General features: G+C 39.5%; 2 protein-coding genes across 2 annotated transcripts; one reads left to right on the top strand and one right to left on the bottom strand.

Annotated features, from left to right (window-relative positions):
• The first annotated feature begins 4,051 nt into the window (after nt 1-4,051).
• rps3a (ribosomal protein S3A) lies at nt 4,052-8,927 on the top strand. The gene is made up of 6 exons (XM_061679945.1): nt 4,052-4,133; nt 5,315-5,418; nt 5,999-6,186; nt 7,422-7,630; nt 7,711-7,820; nt 8,748-8,927. The coding sequence occupies exons 1-6, from the start codon at nt 4,072-4,074 to the stop codon at nt 8,873-8,875; spliced, it is 801 nt and encodes a 266-aa protein (XP_061535929.1). The 5' UTR covers nt 4,052-4,071; the 3' UTR covers nt 8,876-8,927.
• A 1,241-nt stretch (nt 8,928-10,168) lies between these two features.
• sh3d19 (SH3 domain containing 19) lies at nt 10,169-20,577 on the bottom strand. The gene is made up of 16 exons (XM_061679944.1): nt 20,396-20,577; nt 19,743-19,887; nt 18,805-19,671; nt 17,995-18,066; nt 17,807-17,919; nt 17,058-17,098; nt 16,817-16,976; nt 16,640-16,702; nt 16,374-16,440; nt 15,569-15,699; nt 15,438-15,493; nt 14,147-14,331; nt 13,252-13,301; nt 12,117-12,294; nt 10,510-10,610; nt 10,169-10,414 (listed from the first exon to the last, which is right to left on the bottom strand). Exons 1-16 carry the CDS (start codon nt 20,555-20,557, stop codon nt 10,307-10,309), a joined length of 2,499 nt encoding a protein of 832 aa, XP_061535928.1. The 5' UTR covers nt 20,558-20,577; the 3' UTR covers nt 10,169-10,306.
• Nucleotides 20,578-20,742: the final 165 nt, after the last annotated feature.

Raw genomic sequence — 20,742 nt, 5'->3', positions numbered from 1 at the left:
AACAAAACTGCAGTGAATTTAAAGCATCTTTGCCTTAAAAAATTTATGCGCACGCACACACAAAGACTGAACATAAATAAGCATCCGCTGTGGCATTCCTTTCCCTCCTTGTTTCAGAACCATCTCTGTCCAGCATTTCCTAAAAGTTGATACCTGACAGAGAAACATGACGGTAATCATCAGTACTGAAATGTTTAAATCTGTGTCCTTTTATTGCTTGTTCTTTTTTTGTTCAGCATTTTATCACTTAACTGTAACATTACCTGTGCATAATGGATTTTAAACATTTGCTGGTGCTGATTGAGCTGTTCCTCTGTCACAAACAATGTCACTTTGTCTTCACTGCCCCATTGTCCACTGACACCTCAATGTAGCAGTAGTGTTACCAGCTATATGATATTCAGGGAAAGGCGGGACTCCTAATAGCACTCTGGCCACTTTCACAGAGCCATCCGCATAATGGCATTTCACTGCTAGGCATGTGTCCATTTCAATGGAGGTCCACATATCAGCAATCAGGCTCACGGCCTCTACCCTCTGCATGGACAGCCTTGGTCTTCTCCTCATATTTTTGGACTATCATATTCTTGAGAGAACGTCTTGGTGGAAGAGTTAGTCTTGGATCAAGCAATCAAAGCCACAGTCATCCATGATGGAAGAAAGCAAATTAAGACAAAGAAAGAGATTTATGCAAAATTGCATTTAAATGAAGCAGGCTTACAGTATGAGTCATGGAATACAATCATAATATATTGTTTGTGTGTGTAAATAATAATAATGTTATAGGCCTAATACTGTACATATACCCACTTGTGTTCCCGTGGTTAACAGCAGTTTGATGCTTGGCAGTGAAGTGCCTAATAATGGAGGAAGGGAAGGGCATCGGGTCTCAAAAATCGATTGGAACTGGACTAGCATTTCGATTCACCCGGAATCATTCCAATTTTGAAATTTGTGTCCCAAGTTTCGATGCTTCATCTGCCGAGGCGACCAAAAGAAGAATGGCAGGAAGTGTGTGAGCGCAATGGCGTGCGGCAGTGATTGAAAGCGTGCCTTAACTTTGGTAAAATAAATTACCAGTCGGCACAGTGCAACACATGCAATAAGATTATATCGTGCAAAGAAGGTTGCACAACAAACATGATTAAACATCTCAATACATGGTGTAGCAGTAACAGAGTGCCTCGTCTTTGCTGTACACGCTCTGCCTCTGACTCACAGCCTAGCACTGCACTGAAGTCAGAATCAGTTAAGTAAAACAATAAAATACGTCACATCAGAACGAACTATCTTCCCAGTGTGCTCTATAATGCTCCAATACAAATGAAATACAGTGGTAGCTTAAGATACGAGTGACAAGACTGAAGAGTTTTTTGAGATATGAGTTGTCGGTCGACTTTTTTTTCGCTTCGATTTGTGAGCGCAGACTTGAGATACGAGTGCTGCATGGTAACAGTGAACTCAATTCAACACACTTTACAATTAGCAGTAATTTGGCAAATAGTGAACAATTCATCAAAAAAGAGGCTCAAAACTGTTTATTACCACTCCCAGTTGAAGTTTAGTTAGAAACTAAACATAAAATAACCATCGCGTAGACTTTGAGTCTGCTAGGTTAATGCTAATGTTAATTAGCATCTATGTTGCAGCGCTTTAACGCTTTATGCAACAGCCTGAACACAAATGGTGCAGCAATAATATGTACACTGACAATATAACAGAACTCATCTTCAAATATCCTTTATCCTCTGTGTAGCTGTGAGCTGAGAGAGGAGTTGCGGTATTATAATGAATCCCACTTGAGATCTAGGCAGGATGCACCCGGCAGCAATTTGACTGGCTGCTGCATCCATACAGCCCTGCCTGGAAGGAACGTGACTCAATTAGTCATCTGTCAAATCGAGAGGAGGCAATACCAGTGAATCACCTGGCTCTAGTGAATCACTTGATTGCCAACCAGTCAGGCTGCTTTCTAACGTCATATGTGATTTGAAGCAAACTTTGAAGCAGTGGTTCTATAGAATTGGATTTTGAAGCCGGTATTGAAGCTTCAATATCGACTGCCATCATTACATTACACTGTTTACAGCAGTAATAAATGTGTGGGCACATAGTAGTCTATGTTGACTCATCATCTGGCATCGCCAGACCAGTTGAAGGGCAAGTAAATCTCATGAGCTTGCACACTTGTATTGTTTCCACACTGTTGACCTTTGTGCTGACACCACTTACCAGCAGTGTCAAACTCAATCACACAGGGGACCAAAATTCAAAGCACACATTATGCTGCGGCCCGAACAGGATTGACATTTTTGAATAGACTAAAACTAAATGTTTTTGAACATAAAAATTAATAAAAACAAACAGGATACAATATTATTCCAAAATAAATCGACTTAAACGTAAAATGTAACCGAAAAGGTGTTGCTCTATATAAAAACACCTGTCAAAATTATACAAATTCCAAAAATGAACACACTGCAAAAAACTTGAAAATATAAAGAAACATTTTGGTTTTACAGTTAAGTTAAAATAATTGTAAATCAAAACGTTTCTTTGCACTTTTCTATTTTCAGAGCTGAATACTTAGTATCTTCGCTTGGAACCATATTTGTTCATGTTTGGGGTTAAGTCCTGTGTTGTAGAAATTCTCATCATGGACTCATTTAGCAATGAGATGACTCCAATCGTGACAATAAATTAACACCGTGGCAACCATGAGTAAAGCATGTAATGGTCAGACACACTTTAAAACAGTTAAAATAGGAGATGGCAATTTTCAAAAAACATTTTGTCATATTTGTTGAAACTATCAGTATGACCTAGCAGTAGTACATGTAGAAAATGATCTGTGAATAAAATCAGCCTTCTTTGGTTCCATCTTATACGTCTAATTTGATTTAAAAAAAAAACAAAAAAAAGAAACACTGGCATAGAAAACACAACCAATCAGAGACAGGCGTGACTCATGAGGTGTCAATCATGTCACATTCATAGTTGGCACACCTGCAGCCTCATGCTGACCTGTTACCTTGGGGTTCATGAGCTTTGCTAAGACTATGGGGGAATATCTACCTCAGGAAAAATGCCCATCCCTCGTTTGCTAACAACTGCTCATAAGACTAGCAAACAGAAACAGAGCCAAGAAGTAACAAAAGAAGGAATTGGACAGCTCAAGAGTGAACATAGGAGTTGCCTTTCAGAGGTGGAGGGAACTATCATTGGATAATGCATTATGGCAAGGGTCCTCAACCACCAGACCACTAACCGGTTCCGGTCCCTAAGCCATTTGGTACCGGGCCGCACAGAGAGACTGAAAGAAGTATATATTTTTTTTTTAAATCAGGTGCATGCGTGTGTGCCTTGCAAAGTCTCTCGGTCATGTGATACGGAAAAAGTCCTCAAGCTGTATTTAGGAGACAATATCATCAATCCTACTTAAAATAGGCTACACGTTTATCAATCAATTTAATTAATGCTACAAAAACTACAAAATATAGAGGTTTGGTGTATTCGGGACAACATTAGTTTACCGCAATCAAACAATTTGATTCATATTTATTTAAATTGAAACCCTGATATCATGGATATACTATTGAGCTGTGGGAGCTTTTATATATATATATATATATATATATATATATATATATATATATATATATATATATATATATATATATATATATATATATATATATATATATATAGGTTTAGTATAAAAGATTCCATTGCCTCTGGACTAAACTACTACTACTAAAGTTGCAGGCCACATTGGGAGAAACTTTTTTTTTTTTAGTTTGTTTTTTAAATCAAATGTTCTGTAGCACATACCTTTACGTTGCCAAAACAGCAAAATCGCTCGAGAAATAAGCAAGTTATGATTTATTTTCAATGTGCATGCAAATCGTTGAATGGTCCGTTGCCCCTACCAATGTGGCCGCCACGTAGGCACGTCCCGTTGCGAATTGAAACCAAGGCATCGCGAGAGGAAAGCACAAACCCCCCGATATGGTTCTCTTTAACTCTCGCGCGATTTGCTCTTTTCCTCCTCTTTCACTCCCTGTAGCCAACATGGCAGTCGGCAAGAATAAGAGGCTGACCAAAGGCGGCAAAAAGGGTGCCAAAAAGAAGATGTAAGTAAGAAATTCACTCAGCTGTGTATTAAAGAGCCTCCATCCTTTATATTGAGACCAATAACGTACTAAAAGAACAAAGGATGAGTGCGATATTTGGTGGATAGCTCGGTTCTCGTCTGATTTAGTCGACACGGGCCTGTGTGTCTCGAGGTTCGGCGCTTGTCATGCCATTGTCTGCATTTTGTTAATTGTTGTTTAATGGCATAGTAGACTTGTGCATGAACCGGCTAGTGAGAACCTGAAGTGGGTTTAATCTTTTAGGAGAGTTAGACAAGCTTCACGCGTTTTCTGGAGCTAACTCATGTTAGCCGGCGTCACGATTACGAGTGGCACGTCTTAAGCTCCTCAAGAAAATAAACTTAATGTCTTTTCTGTGCATTTGCGTGAGAACGCTAAAGAGCTGAAATTGAGCTGACATGTTGAGGGATAAATTGAGTTGTTGGGACTGTTTGAATCAATCAAATGTGGAACTAAGTGGTAAAGATGTAAACTCTCTTGAAAGTTGATTCTGATGAGCTGAACATCTTGAACTTGGAATGATTTGAGAAGGTTAAGAAATGTGGAAGGATTCTAAGTATGTGAAATGTCTGTATTAATTTGGGAGTTCTTAACATGTCCTGAATGTTGTGAATCTTTTGTAGTTGGGATGGTTTGTATGGGTTGAGAAGCTCGTCAGAAGGAACAATATAATAAAAATAGTGGTTGTAATCAATGTGGTGCAGAAAAACATGAAACACAATTTACTTGGTGAAAATGTCCCATAAATGGCTAAATAAGTGTTGTGTGTGTGTGTGTGTATATATATATATATATATATATATATAACCCTTATTCTTATGAATCTTTTTTTTAAATAAATAAATGTTGTCGCCTTGCCTTGAAAAATACTTAGTTTTACAAAACAGATGTAACACTTGTTGAATGTACTTTTTACGACAAAATCATTTGTGCTTGGTCGCAAAAAACAATCCTTACTCGTTTGGAAGCCCACAAAATCTTCATGACACACACACAGACAGTAGGAAAGAAAATGTTTTGTTTTTTTAGGAATGACTTCCAGCATTTTCCAATACAGACCATCTTTAAAAATAGAAAAATAACCATTGGAGCCAGAGGTGGTCACATCAAAATTTTATATGCAGGAAACCCCCATAAAATGTAGATGTGGTTTCTTCTAGTGTGGACCCTTTCTCCAAAAAGGACTGGTACGATGTCAAGGCGCCGGCCATGTTCATCATCCGCAATCTTGGCAAGACATTGGTCACCAGGACTCAGGGAACCAGTAAGTCTGCTCTATTGCTAAATATTACATAGTTTCTTTCAATGGGCTGGGCTTAAGAGTCTTATTTACATTAACTCAGTTATTGTATTTACATTAAACATTTCCATACCTTTATTCAAAAACAGGACATTATTTCAAATTGACAGTGCAGAAAATGCACAAACAAATTGATTGTAATTTACTTACTGGTTTGGTCCGTAACATGTCAGAAAATAGGCAAAACTGTGAAATGTTTTCCAAAGTAAAATATGTTTCTAAATGTCCTATTTTGTTAAAACACAAATATAAGCAGTCTGCTTTATTATTAATAGTATTTACTATTTTATTATTATAATCTTTATTTACTGTTGAGAGGCTGAAAATGGCCTCAACAATTAATCGATTATCAAAATTGTTTACCTTGTAAATTAAAAACAAAGAACAAAAAGGTCCTCCTAAAAACATTTTCTACTGTTGAAGGCAGCTTGTTTCGGTCCCAAATGACTGTGATTAATTACAAAATCTCCCATTGCGGCGTATTAACTCGCTCGCACTCAAATGGCCTTAAACGCGCTTTACCCTGTCATTTATCGCCTCCCAGGAATCGCCTCTGATGGTCTGAAGGGTCGCGTGTTTGAAGTGAGCCTCGCTGACCTGCAGAACGACGAGGTGGCCTTCCGCAAGTTTAAGCTGATCACGGAGGATGTGCAGGGCAAGAACTGCCTCACCAACTTCCACGGCATGGACCTGACCCGTGACAAGATGTGCTCTATGGTCAAGAAATGGCAGGTAACATAACTTTTGGTTGTTTTTCTTTGGGGGGCGAATGGCAGAATTCGCAACAGGTGAAAATTCCAAGAATCTCCAGAAAATAATTGTAAAGGAAAAAAATAATTGCCGCGAATAAACTCAACATGTCTTTCTGAGGATGTCTTTGTTTCCCCCCCCCCCCCCCCCTTTTTTTTGTAAGTTGTATGTTCAATGAAGAGTTTTTTTTCACAGAACTCCTTTGCTGCCCAACAAGGTGCCGGACGTAAACTGCACTTAGTGAAAAATACATGCACAAAATGCAATAGGGAATTTACAAGAATTGCCTCTTAAAACACTGGGATGAATGGTTTTGTTTGACTTGAAGCAAATCTTTCCAGAATTTTGGTTGAACGCCTCTATATATTGTAAACTGTTACAAAATATACTAAAAAAAATAATAAATCACTCGTTGTCTAGAAATGCCTAAGGGGTATTGTCTAGGGCTTAAACTAGAGGTGGAGCAAATTAATCGACAACTATTTTGATAATCAATTGTTTTTGTCCAAATCCTCTGAATTTCAGCAGAATGATTATCTTTGTGTTTAATCAAAATATGACATTTGCAAACCTCTGCTTTTACTTTGGAAAAACAGTTTTTTTAAATGACCGGTAACTGAATCATAATCCATTTGTTTGTGCTTTTTCTGTTCTGTCAATTCAAAATAATGTCCTGTTTTTTTAATAAAGGAATGGAAATATACAAATTGTTTTTTATCCGATTAATCAAAATGATCATTGACAGATTAATCAATTATTAAAATACTCATTAGTTGCAGCCCTAGCTGAAAATATCAAATAATTCAATTACGAAAAAAATAAGCAAAATCCGAAAATAAGAGCTTGGAGGAAAGTAGAGGTCCTGTTGTGGTATGTTTGTTCTACTTTGTCGTAAAGACATTGGGTTTGGGATGATTTCACCCTTAAATAAAGAAGATAAAGGGCATCGTGTCTGTCTATAGCAAAGCAGAACTAATATACCACAACAGCACGTCTACGATGACCAGGCATTCGACATGCAGACTGACTAATTGTTAACGTAAAGATTGTGCCCTTCAAGTGAATATGATACCTGCATTTTGTTTTGATGATGCAAAATAAATGTTTATTCGATTAATTGATGGTAGTATCCGTGGAATAAGTGATTCTAAAAATATTCGATAGCTGCAGCCCTATTATAGCCTCTCACCCTGAGGTGGTTCCTGGTGTTCCCCCAGACGATGATCGAGGCCCACGTGGATGTGAAGACGACGGACGGCTACCTGCTGCGTCTCTTCTGCGTGGGCTTCACCAAGAAGCGCACCAACCAGATCCGCAAGACTTCCTACGCCCAGCACCAGCAGGTGCGCCAGATCCGCAAGAAGATGATGGAGATAATGACCCGCGAGGTGCAGACTAACGACTTGAAGGAGGTCGTCAACAAGCTGTGAGTGGCGCAGAGTTGACGTCTCAGTGGTATTGTACTCCCTCCTAATTAAAACAATGTTTTGGTGTTTTCGGTTTCAGGATCCCTGACAGCGTTGGCAAGGACATCGAGAAGGCCTGCCAGTCCATCTACCCTCTGCACGACGTCTACGTCCGCAAGGTCAAAATGCTCAAGAAGCCCAAGTTTGAACGTAAGCAGTCAACTGTGTTCACAATTAATTTCATTCTGTTGATGTAATGCATAATGACAAACTGTTAGTCCTATATGATCCTTTTATTACTGTCATTGATACTTTTTTTGTAATCCTTATCGGGCAATTCCGGCATCCTTCCAACAATTTGCATATTCATAAGACATTGCACACACCTTTTAAACAGCAGAGACAAATATTTACAATGTGTAGAAACATTGAGATGGGTTCCTGCTCTAAAGGAGGCGTATGCCTTTTTCCCCCTTAAATCACACAATTTATAACAGTTACCAGGTGTACAATGGATTCCCACTATTGCTGGGGGATCGGTACCGAGGCATACTGCGAATAGTGAGTGTCCGAATAATTGATGGTCCCCTAAAATGTATATGTTGTAATAGTTTTAATTACTGATATTAATAGTTTAAACCACAATTATTCCACAAACTATTATCCTAAAGGATTACGCTTTTCAAACACTTACAGACATCTTTAAACATGTCTCTCCCCTTAAAAGAAGTACAGGACAGTAAACAGTCCTGTTATGGTGCCCCGTGTGGTGACTGCGTTTGTCATATCAACAACTTCTGTTATTTTTTCCTGCTGCTATTATGTGTACTGTATCTAGAGTTCTGTGCTTGCACTTAAATATAACATACAACAAGAAGATCTTTTGGACATTGGATTAGATTTTTTTTTTTTATCTGCTCCGCTGGCCAGTAACTCCGGCCGGCTACTATCGATAACTTGGCGTAACGTCGGTGAACTAAGCCTCCCACCTTCACACTTGATTGGTGGGCAGGTATCCAGAGACCCCACTATTTCTATACAAGACATTTTTTTCATGATATCCATTTTTAGTTTGTCAATTGAACTTAATGGTGTTTTGTCCACCCTGGCTGTATGTCATTTTTGTTCCTCCTGCAGTGGGCAAACTGATGGAGCTCCACGGCGAAGGCAGTTCTGGCAGCGCCACCAAAGCAGCTGGAGACGACACCGGAGCCAAGGTGGAGAGGGCTGACGGTTACGAGCCCCCCATCCAGGAGACAGTCTAAAAAAATAACCACCCTGACAGATTTAATAATTAAAAAAAATGACCAACATTGACTTTTATTTATGTCTCATTGCTGTTCAATGAATAGCACTCATCTCAAAATGAGTGTTGAGATCCTTTATTGAAAATGAAAGCCTTAATTATCCTTTAAATGTGCCATATTTTACCAAACCAACTATTTCTAGTATTTGGGATGTAATATTGGCTCTATGGTGCCTCAGTAAATGTGAAATATGAATTAATGTCGTCCAAGCATTCCTGAGTTCCAGACGATTTTCTGCCGAGAAGCCTGATATCAGGTCATTCAAATTTCTCTAGCGAAGATCTCTGACTAGCTCGATGTCCCTGAGCCAGCACTGTCAAGATAAACGTGTGCAGTGTATCTTTTACACAGAGGCAACAAATCAGAGGAACGAGGGCAGTCTTAGCCAAATATGGACAAAGCTGGTTTAGGACTGGGTCAAACAGAAGTTGCTCTCAGAGGGGCCTTTTCTGGACACTTGTATGACAAAACCAAGATGTTTTTGAAATGAAATTGACATTGAAGTCCATGTTAGAGAGTCACTCAATGGAGGTCTAAATAGCCAAAATATGGGACCTTCAATTATACTTATTCTGCTGTGTACAGGTCTTAAAAAATGCCACCAACGTCCTTTTTTTTTTTTTTTTTTAATACATTTGCATTCTTTATTTTTTAGTATTTCATTTCACCCATTCCTAGTGGGTATATTTAGAGTGAAGTCAAATTAACTGTTCTCAAAAACCCTTGAGCCTAGATGTGTTGTAAATTGGCAGCACCAATGTCTAAAGGCATGGTTTCAACAAGTGGGGCTGTGTGTGCCCTGCAAGGTGCTGATTTTGATTTTTATATTAATTTATATATTTTTTAAATTATTCTTTTGAGTTTTAGCTCAATTGAAAAGGTGGCAATATAATGATCAAATCCATTCAAAGAAAATTTAAATATTTTCCTTTTATTTTTTTAGCTCAGTGTAAAAAAAACGGTGTTGGTAAAACGACTTTTTAAAATTTTATTTCATGTGTTGCGGGGGTAATATTGCACCAAACAACAGCCTTAAAAACCAACAACACAGATGCCCTGTTTAAAAAAAAATATTTGTTTCAGAAAAAAATAATCTACATTTGTTAGTTGACACTAAAGAATGAGTGGACCCTCTAGAATAGTAGCAAAATTGTAAAATCTTATTTTCCTTTGTTTTCAAGACCAACACAATTGACTGCCTGTGGTTCAATAGGTGGGGAATAGGTTGCAATGCATGGATGAACCATGTGATAGTGTCAGTATTCAACTTTTATTACACAATTAGTACTCAAATAACACAAGTAACATAATTATAAATCTAATGCAGCAGATAATATTTAGTGATGTCAAACACTGCATTTTAATACAACAAGTAGTTGAGTCAGTACATCAGAGCACTTCAACATAGTTTTTTGGCACGAGGGCCCGTTTACCCCTCAAATCACCCAGGAACCATTCGTCATCCATGGACTCCAGGTTAATGATGACGTCCCCGACCTGGAACGGAACCGATCGCACAATGTCAGAATGACGCTAATGCTTTAATATAGCTTTTAAAAAAACAAACAAAAAAACTTTTTTAAAATGACAACCTGCAAAGAGAGCTCTTCATCGCAGTCAGATGTGAAGTCGTACATGGCCCTTCCCTTCACGACACCCACTTCAAACTGGTTATTATTCGACAACTTTGGACCTGGTCATGATTCAAAAACAAAAACAAAATCACACGTTCCACATTCGTAAAAACGGTACGTCGTCCGATGAAAAGATCGCAAGAGGACATGGTTTCAAATGACTGTATTTGAGGCAAGGGGATGATTAAGATTTTATTTTTCTCGGAAAAGCATGAAGCAAATATTTTTTCTTCAGTTTTTTTTCGGGCCTAAATAAATAACCTAAAAAATTAGGAGATACATGCTTTGATGTGACTAAAAAGGAAAAAAAGTGACATTTTGGAGACACATTGTTGAAACACAAAGCAACTCCATCATTCCATCCATCCATTTTCAACACCGCTTATCCTGGATAGGGTCACTGGAGCCTATCCCAGCCGACTTCGGGCAAAAGGCTGATTACACCCTGAACTGGTCGCCAGTCAGGCGCAGGGCACATATAGACACAGACAATCATTCACACCCACATTCACACTGTCACTGAGTGGGAACTGAACCCACGCTGCCTGCACCAAAGTCAGGCGAGTGTACCACTACACCATCAGTGACTCAAAGAAATTCCAGAAATTAAAAATATATATATATATATATATATATTTCTCACAGCTGAAAAAGTTGAAGATGATGGGACACAAAGAAAAATGCTTTTTTATTTTGGAAAAAATATATATCACATTAAATAGGTTTAATGTGAATCAGAAAAGGCGGCACGGTGGCCGACTGGTTAGAGCGTCAGCCTCACAGTTCTGAGGTCTGGGGTTCAATCCCCGTCCCCGCCTGTGTGGAGTTTGCATGTTCACCCCGTGCCTGCGTGGGTTCTCTCCGGGCACTCCGATTTCCTCCCACATCCCAAAAACATGCATTAATTGGAGACTCTAAATTGCCCGTAGGCGTGACTGTGAGTGCGAATGGTTGTTTGTTTGTATGTGCCCTGCGATTGGCTGGCAACCAGTTCAGGGTGTACCCCGCCTCCTGCCTGATGACAGCTGGGATAGGCTCCAGCACTCCCGCGACCCGAGTGAGGAGAATGGATGGATGGATGAAACAGAAAAACGAAGATTTCAAATGAAACCGTGTATGAAGCTTCAAAAGAAAAATTCACTCAAGAGAAAAAAAATCACGTTAAACCTCTCTCCATTCTTCTTTTTGATTTGTTCATTTTAGCCATGCATTGTTCTTTTACACAAGCTATTCCATTATCAACAACAAATTTGTTATTTTTTAATAAAACAAAAAAACTGTTTTTTGTACAATATCACTAAATTTATTTTATATATTGAGCTGAAACACAAGCATATTTTCCCCCCATACACACCCCAAAAAATCCCGTTAAACCATGCATCTCCAAATGATTATCTTCCTTTTAGCTGAAACACAGAAAATGTATTTGTAATATTTCATGTATTTTTATATCTGTATCTTGTGGCTCAAAAGTCATTTGGAACCATTTCTTCTGACAACGGTGCTGCATTCACTGACTGCGTAAAAACAGGAAACCCCAACAATAGCCCTCGTGGACGTCATACCTGCGCGACTCTCCACAAAAGCCTTGGGAAAGAGTCCTTCTTTGCCGTTCAGTCTTCCACTGCTCCAATCGCCGTCGATGTGCTTGGTGATGAGGATGCAGTCGCCCCGCTTGAAGGACAGCTCGTCCTCCGCCTTGCCGTCAAAGTCGTGCCGAGCCAGGACCCACTCCACCGAGGACTGAGGAGGCAACACGACAAAGTTCATTTAAACCCGCCTGTAACAGTGCTTCTCTGTACAGCGGTGCCTTGAAATACAAGCATAATTTGTTCCTTGATCATGCTCGTATCTCAAATAATCTTTCCCCATTGAAATGAATGGGAAGTCTGCCCCTTGTTCATCAATAAGAAAAAAAATGGCACTCTCTAATACTATACTTTATACAAACCGTAATGACATGAAATAGAATGTAAGGCATTAAACTTTTAAACATTTGGTATTATGATTTATTTAATGCCGCAATCCAATTCAGTGTGCGGCTACTTCTGCTGTGCCCGCCTTGGCCATTGGAAGGCAGTGCTGCATAATAAAGTCATGCACACAAAAATGAAGATTACACTTCTACTACTCAGTAAGTTGTTGTAATTATAGTAGTCATTTTTCACAGAAGATAGGGAATATACCGCTGTGAGTATTGTTATATTATCTGTCTACATGTGTTGCCCACCATTTCTTGTTCAAATATCCTTTGCTTAGAAGGGTTGTAAAACCGCGTCTATCTACCTAGGCGAACTGCTAGCATGTCAATGGGATTTTCCATTGTATGTCAGCAATGGGCTTTAAGCTAGCGGACCATACTGATTAAGACAACCTAGTTTGGTTCTTTTAAATATACAACATGTAATTATCTTTGTGTTGTTTGACAGTAAACTTCAACTGGGAATGGCATTAAACAGCTTGAAGCCTCTTTTTTTCTTTTTTTTTTTTTTTTTTTGGTCAAACTGCTGCTGATTGTGAAGAGAGTTGGAATTGAGGTCACTTCCACCATCCAGCGGTCATATCGCAAGTCTGCACTGGCAAGTCAAACAAAAATATCGGCCGAATGATAGCTCGCACCTTGAAAAACTCGTAAGTCGGGTCACGCGTATGATTTATCTCAAGGCACCACTGTATTCTGTAACAATATACATGGGCTACCTGAGCCGGTTTGACCACCTCTGGCTGCTTACTGGCACAATTGGTCATGCCTGTGGAAAAAGTAACAAGGTATTCAAAGTCACATACCAGGGAAACTGTGAATAATACACTCACAAAGAAGCCCAATTTAGGTTGGGGGCGGGGGGGGTTATTTTATGTGATTATGTGAATATTGTTTAGGTCAACAGAATTTTGGCTAAAGTGGTAAAACAACTACTTTGGAAATAAATAAATATTACATGCTTTATTAAATATGAACATACATGGTTTAATGCAACATTGTTTTCACACACACAAAAACATATTTTTTTCTTCATGATTCCTCTACATTTTAAGTTAGAAATTTACATTTCAAAATTTTAAACGGGGAGAAGTTTTTTTTTTATTTTTTATTTTTTTACACAATATTTTTTTCCTTCCCCCCAAAAATTGTGGTATAACACAATATTACACCAAATTTCCTAATTTCACCTGTTTTCTTCTAAGTTTTAAGGAAAACACAAAAATTATTTTTGCATTAAATCATGTATCTCCAGAGGATATTAAAATTACCACGATTCAGTGATAATTTTGCAAAAACCCATACACTAGAAGAAAAACTAAAATATGTCGAGATATCTAGAAGAATAGATAACACCAAAATAAAACCATGGGTATGATTTAAAAAAATATATATATATATTTTGTTTTTAGAAAAGCCAATAAAAAAAAATAAAAAAATAATACACACGACTTATGGACACTCCTGGCAGCAATGACATTTACACAAAAAACACTTTGTCTATCCACAAATGTGCAAATGAATCACTGTTTTGTATTGAATATGAACTCCAAATTGCAAGGAAAGGGGAAAAACATTGCTATCTTGTGTATGTAGTGGTGTGTTACTTCTTGCCTGGCAAAGCGACCCAGTTGGGATTAGTCCGACTCTGCTGCAGAGCGGGTGGTGGTGGCAGATCTTCGACGGCGGAAGTGGCGCCCATCTGACCGTGGGCCCACTCGTTGCCCACGTCGCTCTCCGCCAACGACAACTCCTCGCCACTCTCACCCTCGAAATCACGGGCCACGGATCTTGGCCAGCTTTGAGAAAATGGGACATTTTAACCCTTGTGCCCTCCTCAGATTTACTACCATTTGGATACCTTTGTGGCAGAAAAGGATATAAAAAGTCTACACACTCTTGTTCAAATGCCAGGTTTTTGCGATATAAAAATTGAGACCAAGATAAATAATTTAAAAACTTTCTCCACCATTAACCTATACAAGTCAATCGAAAAACTAAATAAATCTTTCAGAGAGGGGAAGTAAACATAAACAACTGAGGTAATGTGGTTGCACAAGTGTGCACACCCGCTTATAACTGGGGAGCTGGGTGTGTTCAATGACATTCAAACTTATGTTAAATGGGAGCCAGCACACACCTGCCACCATTTAAAGTGCCTCTGATTAACCCCAAATAAAGGTTGGATGTTTGAGTAGGCTTTCCTTTTCTCATCACAAAAACTGACATTCAACTAGTGGTGTGTAGACCTTTAATACCAACTGTACATCCAGTGTTATAAACTCCCCATATCCCCAAAAATATATATAGTTGTGAGAACATGTGCAGTTGTTTAATTGATTTATGAAAAAATACTATTATTTATTATATAGAAAACAATTCAATGTATTTTTTGTACAAACTCAAAACTCGTCAAATTAAAAGGTTACATTCCTAAAAGTGATTTTATATTTGGTAGTTTTGAGCAGGTTTGCAATTGCTTGAGTGATTTATGAAAAAAAAAGCACAATCGTCGTTATTGCTTATTATGGAAATTTTCTTCTGTTACATTTTTTCTGTTACAAATTTTTTTCTGTTACAAAAACTCAATACTTAAAATAAAAAAGGGCATTTAAAAAGGTTAAATATTTGATAGTTTTGAGCAAGTCTGAAGTTGTTTAAATAATTTCTGAAAGGAATAAAAGAACACAATTTTTGTTGCACAATATAATTTAACAGCTGTGTTTTGTGCACTTACATTTCTAGCCACAAAGGTGCCCAGAGGATGCAAAATGAGTCGACAGAGTAAAAAAGAGGCAACAAGTAAAAAAAAATACTGTATTTAAAAAAAAAAAAAAAAAAAAGGAGAGCACAGGGGTTGAAACAATTCTTAGATGTAGCAGACGCTAAATGGATGAAAACCTACGTGACAGAAATTGGCTTTTGTTTCTTCTCAGGAACAGGTTTTGTTGGTGCATCTGGCTAATTGGAGAAAGAGAAAAACGATAATGCATTTTTATTATAAATATGACACTTTAGATGAGGACTATCACTTACTAGCACTTTGGCGAAGTTAACTGGGAAGTAACCTGTGGATCCTTTACAAGTGCCCCTGTACCATTCACTGTCCACACGCTCCACCATGTTGATGATGTCACCGGCCTTCAAGCCCAGCTCTCCTGGACCCTCTAACCGTAACGTAGCAAAAAAAAAAAAAAAAAAAAAGAAACAATATTTTCAATTAAATTACTAATCCATCCATCCATCCATTTTCTGAGCCGCTTCTCCTCACTAGGGTCGCGGGCGTGCTGGAGCCTATCCCAGCTGTCATCGGGCAGGAGGCGGGGTACACCCTGAACTGGTTGCCAGCCAATCGCAGGGCACATAGAAACAAACAACCATTCGCACTCACAGTCATGGCTACGGGCAATTTAGAGTCTCCAATTAATGCATGTTTTTGGGATGTGGGAAGAAACCGGAATGCCCGGAGAAAACCCACGCAGGCACGGGGAGAACATGCAAACTCCACACAGGCGGGGACGGGGATTGAACCCCGCACCTCAGAACTGTGAAGCTGACGGTCTAACCAGTCGGTCACCGTGCCGTCAATTACTAATCCATATATTATATTTAACCACATTTATAACGAAGCAAGGGAAGAACCATGGAATGTGTGATTTGCTTTCATCTGTACAACTACCAGAAGTGTATTTTGAACTAACACCCATGCTAATGGACAGTAAGCTAATCATGTCAAGGCTTTAGTTTCAAAACCCATTCCCGATGCTCAAGGTATCAATTATATCCAACACACCAAAGAAACTAGTGCTTCTGTGCTATCCATCACTGAAAATGTTGTCACCTGGAATGAAGTCATGCAAGGCTTGAACCTTTAGTCCATTTTCTTGCTGACAAGTGGGACCTGCAGCCTGCACAAACAACCACAAAGTCTCAATGTTAACATATCAAAGGCTAACCAAGGCCAGCATGTACAGGAACTTGAGGGGTGCAAACTGACCTTGATTGGCGAATGGGGCAGGTATGAGCCAGCCCTATAAATCTGCCTAACAACATGTGATGTGACCAGGGAAAAGCCTTACCACATATTTTATAAAAAGTTTAGCTCACCTGAAATGAGAATTCTCCTGTGCGGCTGCTGTTAAAGTCCGAGGCGGCGGATCCGTGCGGAAGCTTGAATTGGAACAAAAAAAACAACAACAACAAAAAGAAAACAACGTTATCATTGTAAACAGCTGCATGAACAGCGAAAACTCCTCACGGGAAACTTTTCGGGAAACTCCTCACGGTGTATTTGTCGTAGAGACGGTGGCCCTGGACCGGTCTGGGAGGCAGGAGAAATCCTTTGGCGGGCTTGGTGGTCTGCACATTGGGTGGCGGAGGTCGTCCCGGACTGGGTTTGGCTGGAGGTGGGCGCGGCGGGAGAGGTTTTCTTATATTTTCCCGCCTTAAGTGCGACAAGAAGGCATTATTTCAATTGTGAAATGTACATTTGGAAAAAGAGAGAGATTTTTTTGCTTGTACTCACTGATTTGGTAGCAATGGAACCTGCTTGTTCCTTAACAATTCCTGCAGAGAAACATAGTGTTTATGATGGCTGGATGGATGGATAGAAGGATGGATGGTAGACAGATAGATAGATAGATAGACAGACAGACAGATAGACAGATAGATAGATAGATAGATAGATAGATAGATAGATAGATAGATAGATAGATAGATAGATAGATAGATAGATAGATAGATAGATAGATAGATAGATAGATAGATAGATAGATAGATAGATAGATAGATAGATAGATAGATAGATAGATAGATAGATAGATAGATAGATAGATAGATAGCAGGAAGAGTTCGACACACTTTATGTCTATAATGTTTCGTCAAAATACCCCAAGGATCAACAATTACAGGACACTTTACACAATGGGGTCACCCAATCCCTCAATAACCCCTTTGCTAGTGGCCTTCACCCCTGATGCGTCAGAAAGAAAGAAAGATCTTTGTTCACAATTATTTGTCATTGTGTCAATAGAATTTGTATGTATTAAAAGTACTAGTGGTATCGATACTCAATATCGGTGAGTACTCAAGAGTGAATACTTGTACTGGTATCGGTCTGAAAAAAGTGGTATTGAACATCCTTATCAAAGAATAAAGTGGACGGTTAAACAATCACATTTTAAAGTACAACATGACATCATGTAACACGGCTTTATTCTGCTCAATGTAACGTGATTGAAAACGGGAGTTCAGAACCTCCCAATAAATCCATACCTGTGTTGGGATGCTGGGTAAGGACCTTTGCTTGGGGATGGTCGTAGTGTTTAGGGAGCCTACAGGTTTCCGAGCGGGAAGTGGAGGAGGATTGCCCTGAAGACTCTCTGTGACTGATGGGAGATACCAACTGTTATGTTCCATAGCACTTTGTTAGCATGCTTCACATTCTAGCTAAGGGGTCTCACCAATTTGGCTGGGGACTCTGATGGTGGTGGGCCTTCTTGTTACAGCTGGTCTCGCCTTGATAGGAGCGGGATCTGAGGTCATGTATATAAAAAAAAAAACCCACACCTTTTTTTAATCGTATGACAGCTAAGCATAATTAGCATCTTTGTCCAGTTTTGATAGCAATGTCCCTGCTTGTTGTGCTAACCTTGGCATTAAATACTTGTGTTGAAGTTAGGCAAGAAGTGGTTTGTGTTGAATTCAGGCAAGTTGTGGTTTGTTTGTGTAAAAACAACTCGGTTAGTAATGGTGGTTGCGAGGTTATTTGCGAAATGGGCTAAGTTAACTGCTTTCATAACTAGGTCATCCCATTTAAAGAATTGTAATGACCAGCTTTGGTACTTTTGATCAAATGTTAAGTGTCTTGGTCTCATGACATCAAAATGTGAACACCATGATGAAGACAACTGTTTAAATACCAATTTTAATTAAAGCAGGAAATGTATCGGTCCATAAATCAAACACCTGTTATGAATTTTGCCATTAAGCTCCTTGTTTGAGAACAAGTTGTACAAAAAGTACTGAAACGTTGAACAGTTGGACAAGTTTGGAAAAGGTCAAATTAAGTTCACCTGTAGGCTATAGTGCATTTTGGTTTATCCTGGAATTTCACCTGAAAGCCCATTATTGCTAGGTTTTTGTGAGTAGTGTACTTACTATCCACATTTTGCAAACTAAATTCCCCACATTTCAAACTTCACCTGCAAACACCACACAAGACTGCTCATATTCTGGTGGGAGCCCAATTAAAAAAACAAGATTTGACTTACTTGCCGGAGTGTCAACATATTCGGCATCTCCGAGGACGGTGGTGGAATTGTGGTTGTTGATGTTGAGATTGGGCTTCAGTGGTTCCTTGGGGTGGTTCACTGGCGGTCTTGGCGGCAAAGGAGGCTCCTCATCGTGGATGCTGTAGTCCCTGGTTAACACTGCAGGGTGCGACTTGTGCGGGGGTCCACCTTTTGTGAGCAGGGTCTCCAATTCCTCTCGCGTGGGCTTTCCAGCAGATTTCTGGGGTAGCTGAGGTTTGAAAACTGGCGTCTGATCGTGGCTTGATACATTTTGACTGTCTTGAACCAACAGAGATCTGGCCGCCAGCGGAGGATTAACAGACACCAGCGTCGGCTTCACAGGCTTTCTGGGAAGAGTCTGCGGTTTGATCGGTTCACTGGCACTCCCATCCTCAGGGGCAGTCTGGCTCTCAAAGGCCTTGATCCTGGCCTGGATGTTTCGCTGACTGTTCATCTCTCCATGTACTTGTTCCTCCTGATTTGTTTGGTCTCTGTTCGAACTAAATACCTCCAGCAGCTCTTTCAGATACTCATTCGAGGAGACATCTGCTGCATCTGTGGGGACCTCATTGTCTTCAAATTTGATCAATGTCTGAATGTTATCTTCTGTCTGTTTTCTCGATTTTATGCGAGGAAGCGGAACAGGTCTCAGTTCTAAAGCAGGAACAGAATAAGTCGTCGCGCTAGGAGGTGGGTCAGGTGGCGCAGTCGTCTCCCAGTGGAAGGTGACCGATCTGGTGCACTGATCTCCTGAGTCCCAGCTTTCTTGTGATTTGAGTGGACCACTTTCAGAAGAGCATTCAGGTCTGGACAAGGATGGTCTTGGAGGTTTTTGCGGCTTTTTACCTAAAGAAGAATCACACTCAAAAGAGAAGGAGATAAAGAAATGTTCCCATTGCAACATCAAATGGTTTTACCGGCTGATTTATCCCTGATGGGGTCGGTCTGTGTGGAGCAGGTGGTGCTGGTACAGTCAGAGGAACGCCGGGGGGCTGCAGTGGGCCGAACAATGTGGTCCTCTCGGGTCTTTTCTTGAATCACCTGATCATAGGACGGTGGGGCCTGAGTTGTGGAAAACAGACACTTTAGCAAGACGGTTTGGTTTCATTTTGAATACAGTGGAATCCACACAGATCCTTAAAGTTTAAAAAAAAAATGTAATATGATTTTCCAAGGCAGCACGGTGGACGACTGGTTAGCACGCCTGCCTCACAGTTCTGAGGACCCGGGTTCAATTCCGCCCTCGCCTGTGTGGAGTTTGCATGTGATTTCAATATGATTTCTCAAAATCAAGACCCTAATTAGCCTTTAGAAATAATTTATAATCCTAATCTGCCATGTTCAGAGTTTGAAAAAAATAAAAAATAAATTTACCATGGTTTTTGATTAATGTATCATTAGTTTTGCTATAGTAACACCATCAAACATTTTATTTAAAAGCATGATGAAATATTATGCGATTAATTACTTTTAGTTCCGAAGTCGTACAATCGGAATCCCAACAAAATTTGGCATAATACCATCCGGTGTTCCTCATAGGAATTGAATAAAGAAGCAAACTCAAACAAACCTGGATTTCTGCAGTCCAGCTGGATGGAGGGGAGGAAGGAAAGACCACGGGCGATGCTGAGAACCAGTTGTTGTCGTCCAGAGGTTCCGCGGAGATGGTAGTGATCGCTGGTCGACTAGGAAAAAACAACACACTGTTCAGTAGTCCAAAATCCACAAGCATAATTGGAAAACTACACAATATAAGAAGTATTTACTGGAGTTGTCAAATAAAGGACTTTCAAGACTTTTTCGATACCTTCGGTCTCTTGCGTTGTCATTCAAAGAGTTTCCCCTTGCTGAGAAACATATGAAAAGTTGCCAAACATTTTACAATGCATACACAGCTCTTATTCTATTACGTCCAAG

This window comes from Phycodurus eques, chromosome 6 (assembly GCF_024500275.1).
Source record: "Phycodurus eques isolate BA_2022a chromosome 6, UOR_Pequ_1.1, whole genome shotgun sequence".
NCBI classification, from domain to species: Eukaryota; Metazoa; Chordata; class Actinopteri; order Syngnathiformes; family Syngnathidae; genus Phycodurus; species Phycodurus eques.
The sequence above is the reverse complement of the archived record's forward strand: the minus strand, read 5'-3'. Positions and strand labels throughout refer to the sequence as shown.

Coding starts and splice junctions, on each gene's coding strand:
- rps3a (XM_061679945.1), top strand. CDS start 4,072: ATGGCAGTCGGCAAGAATAAGAGGCTGACCAAAGGCGGCAAAAAGGGT. Junction 5,419..5,998: donor CACCAGGACTCAGGGAACCA/GTAAGTCTGCTC, acceptor ATCGCCTCCCAG/GAATCGCCTCTGATGGTCTG. Junction 7,631..7,710: donor AAGGAGGTCGTCAACAAGCT/GTGAGTGGCGCA, acceptor TTTCGGTTTCAG/GATCCCTGACAGCGTTGGCA.
- sh3d19 (XM_061679944.1), bottom strand. CDS start 20,557: ATGCTTGTGGATTTTGGACTACTGAACAGTGTGTTGTTTTTTCCTAGT. Junction 17,099..17,806: donor TACCCAGCATCCCAACACAG/GTATGGATTTAT, acceptor GTTTCTCTGCAG/GAATTGTTAAGGAACAAGCA. Junction 15,700..16,373: donor CTTGCATGACTTCATTCCAG/GTGACAACATTT, acceptor CGTTACGGTTAG/AGGGTCCAGGAGAGCTGGGC.